Here is a 15,120-nt window from a genome sequence, read left to right as displayed (position 1 = left end):
ATATCAAATTTTGCGGGCCAAGTCTACCTTTTTATTAACAAATAGATCAAATTTTGAATATAGAATGACTCAAATACACAAATTACACATTTGGACTCTCACCAGCGACAAGTAATGTGAATAATATTAAAATTTTAATGTGCAAGTGTGATAACACAGTAAGAATAAGCTCGTAATTCAGCGTAAGAATTCTGAATAAAAAAAATCTCTTTTTCTTCAGCTTTTATTTATATTTTTTTTTGTGTAAAATCCTAAGAAGTGTTTCTGCATAAAAAATCATCCCCTTTTCGATCAAACATCCAATAATATCAAATATTATTGCATATTATTTATTGATAGCACCTGGGATAAAAACAAACGCGCTTCCATGGAAGTGACAGGGAAAAAAAGCTCAACAAAGGACGATAAATTATTGAGAGGATATATTTGTACAGAATCCGAATAAACAATACGTTGAATGAATGTTTAAACACTTCTCTTATAGGCACTATTTTTTTTTTCTAACAAAAAAACATGTTTTTCATTTAGACACAGAGCAAGAGTATTAAACTATTTTGCAATTTAATCTCCATGAATTTAATTCAAGGGGGATTTAAGAGCCAATGGAAATGGAATTGAGAGAAATTCAGCGAAAAATCTCAGCTGAGGCGAATAAAAGGAAAAAATTGAAGAGTCCTCTCCAACAAGTATTAAATGGGAGAAGCTTTAAGGGTGGAGAAACTGTTTAGCTTTAAAATCGATAGAGAAAAAAACTTTCTCATCCCCAAAGACTTTTTTAGACGGTTTAAGTTCATGGAAATGAGCTCAAAATTTAATGAGGATTTACCTTTTTTCGTGGCCAAATAAAAATTTACAGGAAAAATCCTGCAATTTCATTCAACTTGTGGCGTAGGATGGAACAGGACCGAAACTCCTGTGGAAACACACCTGGAGGGGAATTCTGTAATATTCGTGACATTGTCACGCGTGAGTTCGAAATCTGACAAGGCCAATTGAGTTTTTTTATCATATCATATGAGTTCGAAAATGCAATTCATTGAATTTTTAATGAAATACCTTTACTTGATGATTTTATGAAAATACAGGACGTCCTGGTTGATTTGTTTAACAAAATTCATTGTCATTTGAATTGCCAGAAATCTCAAATATGTGACTTCTGACAATGTCACGTGAGCTGAATTGGCAATATCACGGCTACAGAATCGCATTTTCGAAAAAGCTCTCCTAAGAATCCAACCCAATTTGTAATATGGCATTGCCAGAGCGTTACAGAATTCCCCTCCAGGAGAGCTTTTTCGAAAATGTGGTTCTGTAGCCGTGCCATTTCAGCTCACGTGACATTGTCAGAAGTCACAATTTTCAGATTTTTGGCAATTAAAATGGCAATGAATGTTGTTAAGCAATACAACCAAGATATACTGTATTTGCATAATATCGCTAAGTAAAGGCATTTCTTTAAAAAAAAATCAGTGAATTGCATTTTCGAACTCATATGATATGAGAAAAACAGCTCAATTGGCATTGTCAGGTTTCGAACTCACGTATGACAATGCCACGAAAATTACAGAATTCCCCTTCTGGAAAATTCAAATTTTGTTTGTCAAAATTTTACCGTAAAAAAATCTGTACAGAATGCATCATTTTCATCCATTCAGATTAATATCAAATTAGCATTTCAGTTTAGAAGCTGAGAGCCTTTCCGTTTATCCAAAATAGATAATTTCTTGTACGTGAAGCTATTCCATGATATTTCTAAAACACTTCCCATAACTCATTCATTAGTTAATCATTTCAACATTGTGGTGAGATATGAAATTTTCCACATGACAGGAAACAATGTTGAAAAGCTCTGGGCATAGTAAGCAGAAAAAGCACTCTATCTGTTCAGGAAAAATAGGAAAACTTTCTCCCATTAATTATTCTTGATATTTCACCAACTACTATGTGTAACCTTATTTCTGTAATCCACTTTAATTTTCCGTGTTTCCGTTTTATGAGAAAAATTCATGATTGTGAAAAGTTGTTTGGGGCAGTTTGTCTTTAAGGAAAAGAATCAAAAAAACAACAACAAAAAACAGCTCTAGAAGAATCATGTTTAGAAATTTAAGATACTATTCACTCACAGAGTCTCAAAGTCTCACTGTAAAAATAGATGTAACTAAAGAAGTTTAAAGATTTTTTTTGTGAAAGAATCACTGCTCATCTAAGCCAACGAGTATGTGAAACTTCAATTCATTGACAAACAATGGCGAAGAAATATTCGCAAACTGCTCGAATATTTGGGCTGATATTTTTTCGGCGTGCTTATTTATTACCAATTTCAAACATTTTATCAATATCAATCCAAAAAGGACAGATAATCCTAACCGGCTTATGTGGGTGAGATTATTAATGTGAGCTAACTCGGAATGCATGCAAATTCGATTTAGAGCTGAAGTTGGGGTACGCCATTTAGTTATCTTGAATCAAATTCGTGAAATTATACAAATTTTGTATTTAAACCAAAATATCAAGGATTTGGATGGAGTGACAGAAAAGTGATATATGGCTGAAACGTAGACCAGAATCACCAGAATGTTCTCTATAATATTGCTGTAGAACTTGATCTCATCGATTAATCAGAAGCCGAGATAATCCAGGTTGTTTGTTTCTGAACTCGTGTTTTCGCCCAGACCGCCCCAAGTGTTCATTTGATGAACTTCAACTATATCAAAGAATTGTTGTATTTTGTGAGACTTTCCATTTAAACCCTATTTTAAGTGTCTCACCTAATATCTAATTCTGTGAATAGAAACACTTATTAATTCAAAAATAAGCATTTAATACCCATTTTAAGTGACTTATTTAAAAATTAGTTAGCTGGTTTCTGTGCACAGCACCGATATAATTGACGTAATTTTTTTACGGGAACTCTTAAAATATCATGGGCTGCTGATTGAATTGTACGCATGATACCGTTTCTCAAGGCTCGTACTGAGTCGAAAACGAGTTGAAGTACGCATGTCAATTGGTTAAGATCAGTGGCAAAGGCAATCAGAGCCAATGCCCCTATAGTTCAGTTGGTAGAGCATTCGCCTAGACAGCGAAAGGCCCCCAGTTCAAGCCTAAGTGGAACTTAGGCTTCTAAGCCTAAATTCCTGCCTCTATTTGGGTTAAATTTGTGGTTTGGGAATCACTAGTTCTGATTCTCGCTATCTGTGCACAAACACAAAATTTCTTGGGATTACGTACCAAGCGAATAAAAGTCTGTTCAATCACTTTCACTTAAAATTTCATACACAATTTTAAAATTTCACAAAAATTCTTAAAAATTCTATAAAAAATCCAAAATTTCATTATTGCAATATATTGTATTGTCATCAGTAATATGGGCCTTGTATGAGAAATAAAGCAAAAATTAAAGAAACTACTTTGAAAATTACACATCAACAAGAAGTGAAGCATTAAATAATTTCCATTTTTAGGTGTTATTCCTTCTAATCACACCTATTGTAATCCTCGGATTTTCTCAAAGTGCTTAGATCTAGCTGAAATTCACAGGGTATATATTTTGAACATCTCTGATGCCAAAAATCATAAACCGCCAATTTCGGGTCTGGCTGTCGTCCGGCCGTCCGTAGTACACAATATCCACATATACACAATATACACAATATACACATCTTCATAATTTTTTTTTTAAATATATCTACGCGCGCGTACGACGATTTCTGTGCTATTAGTTTTTTGAAAAACCGGTTCTAAATCGGTTAAGAATCACGTTTTGTAGTTTATCTCGAAATCTAAGCATGCGATTTTGAATTTTTTATGTTTATGTTGTAGCCCAGAAAATTTAGACCAATTTAAAAAAAAATTAAGACATTCGTCGAGCAGTTCTCTAGATATTTCACATTAAAGATTTCAATTTTAAGAAAATTTGCTAATAGCGTGAGGCGGGAAAAAAAGCGGAAGAAGTGGCGTCGAACAAGCTTTTCCCATATATATATATATCGCTCTCTCTATATAGCACTTTTTCGCGTATTTTCGGTGGGCGCGAATTTTTCGCGGATTTTTGCGGGGCACAAATTTTTTCGCGGATTTTCACGGGTCGTGTATTTTTTGCAGATTTTCACGAGGCGCGTATTTTTTCGCAGACTTTCGCGGGGCGCGATTTTTTTTCGCGGATTTTCACGGGGCACGTATTTTTTCGCAGAATTTCGCGGGGCGCATATTTTTTCGCGAATTTTCGCGGGGCAGTATTTATTTCGCGGATTTTCGCGGGGCGCGGATTTTCACGGGGCGTGTATTTTTCGCGGATTTTCGTGGGGCGCGTAGTTTTTCGAGGGGCGCGAATTTTTTCGCGGATTTTCACGTGGCGAGAATTTCGCGCAGATTTTCGCAGGTCGCCAAATTTTTCGCGGATTTTCGCAGGGCGTGTACTTTTTCGCGGATTTTCGTGGGGCGCGTAGTTTTTCGCGGACTCTTGCTGGGCGCCGTTTCTTTCGCGGATTTTCGTGGGGCGCGTATTTTTTCGCGGATTTTCGCGGAGCGCGAATTGTTTCTCTGATTTTCGCGGGGCCCGATATTTTTAGCGAATGTTTTCGCATTTGTCCAACCTAGTCATCACAAAAGCTAAAAATTCATGAAATTTCGAGAGAAAAACACTTGTCGAAAATAAGGACTATCACCTCACTGGTGAATCTCTTAGATAATTTACCATTTTTCACACGAAAAATCTAATTCACAAGGCAAATCTCAGTTCAGGTCAAATAGACAAATCACTACTAACGTGAATCAACACAATATTTAATGAATATTCAGTAATATCACTCAAAAAAAGCGAAGAAACATTGTTCGTACTTCACCACAGCTAAATAAGATTGAAGTAAACACAAAGTTCTGTCATATTTCTCGTGCGATTTTTAAGAAATTTGTATTTTTGCTTGAATCATTTTACTCATCTAAAATGTTTAATCGGAAATGCTTGTTAAGCAGTGCATACCATTTTCTTTGTAACTTCTACAGTTTCTTGATAAATCAACAATATTTTTGTTGAGACAATGGAGACTATGCAAATTTCCTATGCAGAAATTCTGCCGAAAATCTACAGAATTTCTCTAAATGTACTAGAATATACCGTTACAATTCAAAAAAAAACTCCGAGTAAAATCCGCAGGTAGAGCAATGATTTGACGGGAAGCAATTGCTCACACTAAATTTTCAACAAAGCAATTTTAACTCAAATCATATTCAAAATTTAAAGTATTTAGTGTTAAAATCTTCTAAAAAGAACAAATATTTAGATAGAATTCATTGTTCATCAAATATTGGAATAAAAATCCATCATTTTAATCAATTTATTTTTAGTGTCCAAATTTAGAAACTGTCTAAAATTATGAGCCCTTACCCTTTTAGTCTTGTATGTGAGGAAAAATAAAGAACTATAAGGGAAAAAACACTTTCAAATTTCATCATAAAAATTATTGTGAGTTTAAGGGGAGAAGTAACTGCAACATTTGGTAAAATTTCATGAAAATTTCCAAAATAACAATTCCTAAAATTTTTAAATTATTAAAATTCTTAAAATGTTGCAATTTAGAATAAAAATCTGTTACTATATGGAATCCGGCCGATAACTTGATGATAATAGAGAAAACATGGAAATTTCGACCTGGTTCTTCTCTTCCTTTATTTTCTAGGCTAAGAAAATGAAGGAGAAGAAGAAGCACGTCGAAATTTCCGTGTTTTCTCTATTAAAAATCTGTTAGATTAATTTTGATCCAAATTGCAATATCAGTGCCCTTTTTCAATGTGCCCAACTAAAGTCACATGGAAAACTTAAAACTCCCTTCGAAGAAAACATGAAACAAAAGTCCTCAACAAGAGCATCCCATTAAAGTTTAATGGAAAAGTTGAGATGTGGGAAAAAAGAAGAAGAACATACCTGATCAAAGTCACTTCCACAGCTGGATTCCTCGAGGTTGCACCTCTTGCAGATTTCCATGAGTTGCTTTCTCACTTCATTGGCATACATCAGATTGCGATAGTTGAGAAAGTGCTTGAAGCACCACATCTTGGGATTCTCTGCATTGAGAAATTCCCGGAAAGCATTGAGAATTGTCAAATGATCCCCATGTTTAGACACAAATTTACTATGAGCCACTAAAATTTGATCTCTCTTGTCGTTGGAAGTGTGAAAAATATTCTCCCCCGAAAGTACAGCGATTATCATGATCATCTGCCGAGAAGAAAGTTATTTTGAATGGCATCATAAATATTCAGGCAACTGAATTTACTGCTCACTCCCGCCTCCCCAAATCCAAATCCAAAGAAAAAAAACTCACCTCAGACAAACAACTGTAGCTTGAGGCTTCGAGGAGGATTTTACTGAAACGCGGATCGAGCGGAAATTGACTCATTTTCCTGCCCGCCTCCGTCAATGTTGCCCCTTCAATTGATGTGATGGCTTTCAATTCATATAAAAGTTTTATGGCACTACTTAATGACTCTCTCGATGGTTTGTCCATAAAATCAAAATTCATGCAATCAATACCGAGCGCCAGAAGCTGAAGAACCTGCAAATATTAACCCACAAACTTCTCATTCATCCTGCCTCCTTTAAAAGCATCTTATCCGCATTCCATTTTCACCCAAAAAATTCATTATAAATAGTTTTCAACCTGAACTATTTGCCTTCACTATATTTCAAGCAATTTTCATTGCTTTTGTATTAAATTTAGAGAGATCGTCGAGGAGCGAATAATTTATTGGGTGTTTAATGCTTTTTTATAGCTACGAAAAACTTCGAAATAAAGTTTTTCGTGACGCTAAGGAACTAGTCTTTGTTTTATTATTTCTTTTGCAATTTCAGCACTTTTCTCTAGAAATATTTTCAGACAACTAATTCCGATTTTGTCTGATTAAAAGTTCTTGCAGAAAACTCTAAAATTGCTCTGAAATTTTTAAGAAAAAACATATTCTCAAGGAAGAAAGAACACTAATCATATTTTTAATATAATAAAAAAATAACGTTTAGCAATAACCAGAAAAAGTTTCCTTCTGGCTAATTGACAGAATGAAAAATTAAATGCAGATGTTCTATAAAATAGTCAAGTCTTAGTATTTCTGAAGAAAATATAAAGTATTTAAAAAATAGCTTTGAAATTTCAGTCAAATTAAGTTTAAAGATAAAAAACAATCAGGCTATGGACAGATAAATTAACTCTTTCATTATTTTGGAACTCTTGGTACCCAAATAGGTTCAAAAAATGCTTTTTAAACAATTATAAAATTAAAAAAAGGGGTGGCAAAGCGTCCCAGGCTTTAGGAAATGCTCGAACTCATGACTTAGGCCGGCTTCAGATCTAAGGTTCAGCCCAGTTCCCGATGATCACGAAATTCAACATTGTAATCAATTTTATTGCTTTTTCAAAATTTAATGGATCACTTGCCTATGTTGCCCAATCTTAAGTGATAATTTTCCCAGAAATCTCGATTGATGACATATTAGAGAAGTTAAGCCATATGGCTAAGCCTTAGGTATGAAGCCCGTATTAGATGCTATACCTCAAAAGTACTTTCGCATCATTTACCATTTACCGGTTCTCAACCGATTTCAACCGATTCATAAATCTCTCAAAAGATCCCCAAAAAAACACTTTTAAAAGTAATAAAATTAATTTTCGCATAAAAATTAGTTATCGGTTATGAACCGGTCCAATACCGGTTCAAAACCAATTGGAACCAGTTTAGTTTTGTCGGAAATTCCAAGACCTTTCCAACGATCCCAAACATGACCCCATTCGCTTGATAAATGCGCTCTGTAATGTCTTTTTAACCTTTGTCCTTGAAAAATCTAATTTAGAAATTTAACATTTAAAATTGTTGCATATAGAACTAAAAGCCCTTTATTTTCCCTTTGCCAAAATTTGGACGATAATATCACTGTTTCAAATTTTTTTGTTACTGCTCAATTTTAACTTTTTACTGCTCATTTATGCAGTGTCAAAAAAAATTAGTTATCGGTTATGAACCGGTTGAAAACCGACTGTAACCGGTTCAAACGTGTTTGAGGAAAAAAATCATCTGGATCCGGAGACAACAAAGTAACCTCAGTTGGGGTCACTACAAATTGATTTTCGGACAAAAATTACTTATAGGTTATGAACCGGTTCATTGCTAGTTCAAAACCGATTGGAACTGGTTCAGTTTTGTCGGAAATTCCAAGACCTTTCCAACGACCCCAAACATGACCCCATTCGCTTGATAAATGCGCTCCCAAGTATCATTTTAACCTTTGACCTTGAAAAACCGTTATTAGAAATGATTCAACGGGATTTTCGTCTAACATATCCAAAAATTAAAAAAAAAAAATAGAACGACGCGTTTTCGAGCAATCCCATACATAAACATGGTTTTGGAGGGGAAGGGGAGGGGTGAGGAGAAAATGAGGGGCATGTTAACGATCCTTGGGTCGATTTATATGGGGGTCCCCCGAAGGTCCCGAGTCTCTATCTCTAACCGTTTGGCCTTTAAAGCTGGCGAAAGCCGGGCAAATAGCGTGACGACATTTCTCATAAGTCGCCTGAAACGTGAAGATTTGTCGAGAAAAGTGGTCTCCGGGGCATAGGCGTATCATGGCGGGGGCGAAGGGGACGATCGCCCCGGGCGCTGTAAAAATAAAGGGCGCCGTCTGGCAACCAAAAAATTTAAGGACCTAAAAGATTAAAGCGTTATAAATGAAGACGTTTCAAAAAAAAAAAATTAAAGCTCCTAGGCGCCAAGAAATTAGAAAGAATAAAAACATGACGCATAAAATTAGAGGTATTTAAAAATTGGGACATTTAAATTTAGAGCGCCCAAAAAATTAGGGCGCCAAAAGGTTAGATTAGACGGTGAAAACTTAAGGCGTTCAAATATGTAGACGACCCATTTCTGAAAGATTTTCATCCTAAGCTATTTCAGAAACTCTGCTAGATGGACCATAAGTTTCTCTGACAGATATTCTCAAGAAACACCAAAAAAAAAAACCGAAAATACCAGTCCTTTGAAAGAACACGAGAAAACTTTGTTACACTGTGTTAGGGTGGAGTAACCACTTATCGCCATGTTTAGGAAAAACGGAAATTAATTTTATTATAACTTTTGAACCCTTATTACAAGATAACTCAAATTTGACACAAAGTTATTTAGATGTATTGGCTGCAGATTCGTAAAAGCAATTGTCGTCTAATTTAACCCTGGACTATTTAAAAAAAAAACTGATTTTTATTAACAATGCAAAAAGAACCACTTCGTCGCCACTTTTTGCCACTACTCGCCACCCACTTGGAAAGGTTCAAACTCAATTATTTTGGGCAATATTATGCAAAGACTACATTCAGTATTTCTCTTTTTTCATGATCACCCTATTATTACTCACTTTAAATGATTTTTCTTCACTTTTATTTGAGAAATCAAATTACCAGACTATTGCAGAAAGTAAACAATGCATATTTGACAACTGAGAATCTATGTAGTGAAGTTAGCATCGCTTATTGAAAAGAGATGGCGACAGATGGTAAAATCATTCGAAAGTATTACCACTTTTGGCCATACCTCATTTTTATATAAAAATAATATAAAATGAAATATTAATTAAATAAATACAAATTTTATGTATTCCACAAGTTTAATTAAATATTCAATAGACAAATTATTTATCCAAAAAGGTACATTTTGCTTGATGAAAATTTGATGACACTTAGTATAATTGGTCAGAAATATTGGATTCGATGCACTTGCTTAAAATATTGCTCTAAAAAATGCTCAAAATCGTAAATTCAAAACGAATAATTACTATTTTTCGACTCTATACGTAGCAGCAGTAAAAATACAAGTCACTTTGTGGCTCATTTATTTCAGAAATCGCGAAAAATAGCGATTTCAATTTAAGTGGCGAAAAGTGGGGCACTGCCTGGCGAGAAGTGGTGATTCCACCCTATAAATCTTAAGATTTATAAAAATATCTTCAAGATATTTTATTTTAAAGTCTGTTTAATTTATTAAAAAAAAACGGCATTTTGCAATAATAAATTAGTAGAATCGCAAATCGATTCAATTAATCCAAGAGCTTTCCAAAGCGTTGAAATGCTCAATATTCCTCCAGGCTTCAGACAAAATGGAAAGTCTCCTGGCAAAATTTAGTGGAAATCCCAAATGGCCAAAGAAGTCCCTGTGAAGGGAATTCAAGGAGTGTCCCTTCAAAAATTGATCCATTTAATCATCGAAAGGGGACGTGAGAGAAATAAATCAAATCTCCTTTTAGCTCCGTAGAGTGTCCTAAAGTTGATTTACAGACGAGATAGAGTCGAATTTAAATTGGTTTTTAATAAATAATTTTGCAGAAAATTCAACATGAAAAACGTGAAAAACTATCACAGAATATTGAAGTCAGAGAATAGTGCATCAATGGAAAAATCCTCTCTGTCTATCTTCTCACTGGGAAATTAATAGTTTAAAAATACCTTGTGATTTACGACTGCTACGGGATTCAGGACACTCACGTGCATGAGGAGAATTTTTGTGAGGAAGAAAAATACTCACCGTGGTTGCAAGATTCGATCGGAGAATCTCAGGAGTCGTCATGAGGTTCATATTCTCAAAATCTGCCACTGTATAGGCTCTGTAGCAGAACCCCTCGGATTCCCGACCAGCTCGTCCTGTCCTCTGCCATGCCTGAGCCTGAGAAATCTTGACAATCTTCAGGGTATCCATCCCCGTGACAGAATTGTACACTTTCTGCTTTACCACTCCACTATCAATCACATACTTTATCCCACTAATTGTCAACGATGTCTCAGCTATATTTGTGGCCAGAATCACCTTCCGGACACCCTGAGGCATCGCCTTGAACACTTCCAGTTGCCTGTGTTGTGGCAATTGGGAGTACAGGGGGAATACCTTCATGGGGGAATCATGAAATTCCGCCGACTTTGCAATGGATCTCACTTGCTCAGCCATGGCGTCAATCTCTTCCTGCCCCGTCAAGAAGATCAGGATATCATGATCCAGAGGAGCATTTCGATGAATATCGAAGAGAGTTATGAGACAAGTTTGAGCATAATCATGGTCATTGCGTTTTACATGGCGGATTTTGACCGGAAACATCCTTCCTTCCAGGTAAATAATTTTGCAATTGTTGAAGTAGGCCGAGAAATGATCAACGTCCATTGTGGCGCTCATAATGAGAATCTTCAAGGGAGGCTTTCGCGATTCTTTTCTCAATTTCTGTGCCTCCTTCAGCCCAATCGAGAAATAAATCCCCAAGTTATTTCCCGGAATTGCCAGACTGTCAAACTCTCATGGGGAAAAATGGGAAGTATAGCTACTAGAGCCCTGCATACCCGACCCGACCCGTAGGTACCCTCATGATTTTTTGCGGGTCGGGCGGGTCACGGATACAACCCTTCAAATTTTCGGGAATTACTTAAACATTTATCCGACCCGATAACTACACTGAGAAAAAAAATAGGGTGCAATTAATATAATTAAACAACATTTTTACTAAATCAATGAACTCAAAATTGGAACTCTATCACTAGTGTTTAAGAATTATATTTTTTTATAGATTTATTTAAATTGATTTATGACCAATACACAATATCTTTTGTTTGTAAACAAGTTTTCAAAATTTCCCGGGAGAATGAGCGAAATGATTAGATCTAGATATCACTCACTCTCATTGAAATGTCAAAAACATGTTTACTAAACAAAAATTATTGTGCGTTGGGCATTATAATCAATTAAACACAATAAAACCGTAAAACATTTTTAAGTAGAGTATTGTGTTAAAATATTATTGCTATTTCTTTATTTGCGGAAATGCTAATTTGAAAAATTTCGATTAATTCCTGTTTAATAAGTATTAGGGGAAGTGCTTGTAATTTTGGACAGTCTGCATATAAGCATCGATATCCTAAGTTTGAAGTGCCATATTTTCAATACTAATTGACTTTTCTTGTTACTCTCTTTTCAGAAGGACTGTTTAGAAACTTGGCAAGCTATTTATCATCTCATTTTTACTAAAATTAGTTTTAATACGTTTAAAAATGAATTGATATGTAGAGGTGAATTTGACTCTTATTTTGGACAACTTAGTTATTAATTTTTACAACTTGTCTGTAAATTTGGACAGATAATCCGCCTCAACAGGATGCCCATTGTTCTTCATTTTATGAACCAATCTTACCAAGTCCTCTTCCTGTTCATGTAAGGGAAACGTAGAATGTCACAGAAGCCCGGAAACTTTCCATATCATTCATTAAAGTGAGTTGACTTCGGTACTCCAAGTACGTGCGGATTCGCTCATTCCCTGCCCTTTCCGGGAGCCTTTCAAGGCATTTCTCACTGCATCTCTTTCGTAGAGATGATGCTCCTTCATTTCTCCAGGCATTTGTCCAACCTAGTCATCACAAAAGCTAAAACTTCACGAAATTTCGTGAGAAAAACACCTGTCCAAAATAAGAATCATCACCTCAGTGGTGAATGTCTTAAAAAATTTCCCATTTTTCACACGAAAAATATAATTCACAAGGCAAATCTCACTTCAGGTCAAATGTACAAATCATCAGTAACGTGAATCAACACAATATTCAATGAATATTCAATAATATCACTCAAAAACAGCGAACAAACTTTGTTAGTACTTCACCAAAACTAAATAAGACTGAAGTAAGCCACGAAGTTCTGTCATATTTCTCGTAAGCAATTGCTCACACTGAATTTTCAACAAAGCAATTTCAACTCAAATCATATTCAAATTTTAACGTATTTAGTGTTAAAATCTTCCAAAAAGAACAAATATTTAGATAGAATTCATTATTCATCAAATATTGGAATAATAATCCATCATTTTAATCAATTTATTTTTAGTGTCCAATGTTATCCTCAAAGTGTCCAAAATAAGAAACTGGACAAAATTAGAAGCATTTCCCCTACTCCAAGATCAAGAAAAGTCGTCATATAAGTGCAACAATATCTTGTAAAATACAAGAAATTTATAAATTCCAAGCTCAGAATAAAAATCAAGCATATTCTATATTGCAAGAGCATGGGATATTTTTTATTTTTATAATAAACCTTAAAATTATTATTCGATTTTTGTTATAAGGCGTCGATAAAACTCGCACGCAATTACTGTGAAACGATTGAGATATTGCGTAAAACGGTCTTCGCCGCGTTAGCCGCTTAGGGGAAACTGGGGCACCACCAAACAGGGGTACCACCAAACACTGCGATTTTTTAAATAAGTATAAGATTTCAGAGAATGAGACTTACATTAAATCATAGATACTATAGAGATACTTGTCCAGAGAAAGAATGATCCACATAATTCAAGTAGTTTAGAAATAAGAATCTTTTTTCGCAAAATTGTGAGATTTTGATAATTTTAGTCATTTATATATCTACCTGGAAAATAAAACTGAAATAAGTTACGTCAAATTTCACTACACTAGTACTTTCCTACATGTTTTGGGATAATATTTATGTATCTACTAAAGAAATTAATGTTCACATTTTTTTAAAAGAATATAAAATCCATCACAAAACAGAGTTTGGGGCACCAACGAACAGGCAAATTTCTCACAATTGCAGATGTCGCGAGCGTAGCTTGAATGGCAAAATTTTACCTCTTATCTTTCTTACTCTTCGTCTCCCTCTTTGTTCGATTTCTGAAATTTATATCCATTCATGGGATTTTCATTCAAGACTCAGGAAAAATATAGTTTCAAGAACCCAATTTTGCATTAAATGATTCTTAAATGATTTTAATCAAGGATTGACGAATGATTTCTCGATTTTATTACAAATAATCAGAAGAGCACGCAAAATTTGAACTTTAGGTCTAATGTTTGCCACGATTTTAATGGCGCTGCTTTCCAGTCAGAAGTCGAATAATGTCAAAATGATGAACAATCCATTGAAAAATATGTTCGGTGTGCAGTGCTTTAGTTTTTTGCTATTTTGGTTACTAATTCTAAATTTTGCAGTGCTTTTTTGAGAATTATTTACATTTTCAATACCTTCTTTATAATTAAGAGTTGTGATGAATGCCCAAAATAACTTCAATGGGTGAGAAAAACAGGTGTTTTTTGGTGCCCCAGAAAGTGTTTATTGGTACCCCGGGTCTACCCCCTGGCAAGTTGTTTTTTTTTATATGGAGTTCCTTGAAGCCACTCCGAAAATTCCGAAATGCCCTATAAGCGCAGGTCGCGGTCTGGGGAAATGTCAAATAACCCTATAAACAAACTGTATGGGAAAGAGAAAAAGATTACCAAGAAAATGTCGGTGGACAATTCCACTGTCTCATTCTGTGAAATTTACACACATTTTGCATTTTGCGATGAGAAAGTAAAGTTTTCTCCATAAATCCATAAAAAATCTTTTATGGATTAAATTAACAGAAGTATTTTAACCAGAAGAATAAAAAACAATATATTTGGCAATACATTGAAAATATTTTAATTATAATGTAATATATTATATTATATTTATATTTTATTAAAAATTCTCTTTATTAAATGAATTATTAAATTGTGAATATGAATTATTTTACTGTTAATATAATACATTTTCTTTATACAGTAGGTGTCATAAGTTTGTTACGTCTTGTATGTTGAAGAAACTAGGTGGGAAAAAAGATAGAAAAAATTACTTTTTAAAAATTTTCTTTTTGCAAATTGGTTGCCTGTAATCCGTAGATCTTATTAATGTATTTTATAAATAATAATTAATCTTATTTCATATGAAAAATAATTGTTTGCCAAAAGTTGATTATTTTTAATTCGTCAAAAGTTTGTTACGTCAATTGGAAAAGTACCTCAAAAAGATGAAATAATTAACTAACTTCTTTTAATCCGGTTATATTTTGAAGTTATATCATTTAATAAGCAAATAGTACATTTGCACATTTTTAAAATTTTTAATGATCAATATATGCATATAAATAAAATGATAAATAATAAGAAATAAAATGTTTTTTGTTAATTTAAAATTTAGGTTAAAATGGCATGTTACAAGAAGTTAAAAGAAGATGTATTGTCCAGAAATACTGCCGCAATGAATCTGCGTCGTCTGCGTCAGAAATTTTCTGTATTGGAT

At 34.2% G+C, this 15,120-nt stretch overlaps 1 protein-coding gene across 1 annotated transcript in view; it reads right to left on the bottom strand.

The window, feature by feature from the left end:
- Positions 1–15,120, bottom strand: part of LOC129808245 (ATP-dependent RNA helicase DHX33) — a 67,931-nt gene that overhangs the window by 44,872 nt on the left and 7,939 nt on the right. Inside the window, exons 3-5 of the mRNA XM_055858067.1 lie at positions 10,564–11,256; positions 6,324–6,554; positions 5,924–6,217 (exon numbers count right to left, since the gene is read on the bottom strand). Coding sequence (XP_055714042.1) covers positions 5,924–6,217; positions 6,324–6,554; positions 10,564–11,256 — 1,218 coding nt within the window. The remainder of the gene's footprint in view (positions 1–5,923; positions 6,218–6,323; positions 6,555–10,563; positions 11,257–15,120) is intronic.

Source organism: Phlebotomus papatasi, chromosome 3 (genome assembly GCF_024763615.1).
Source record: "Phlebotomus papatasi isolate M1 chromosome 3, Ppap_2.1, whole genome shotgun sequence".
In the NCBI taxonomy this organism is placed as follows: domain Eukaryota; kingdom Metazoa; phylum Arthropoda; class Insecta; order Diptera; family Psychodidae; genus Phlebotomus; species Phlebotomus papatasi.
This window is presented reverse-complemented; position numbering and strand designations above follow the sequence as displayed.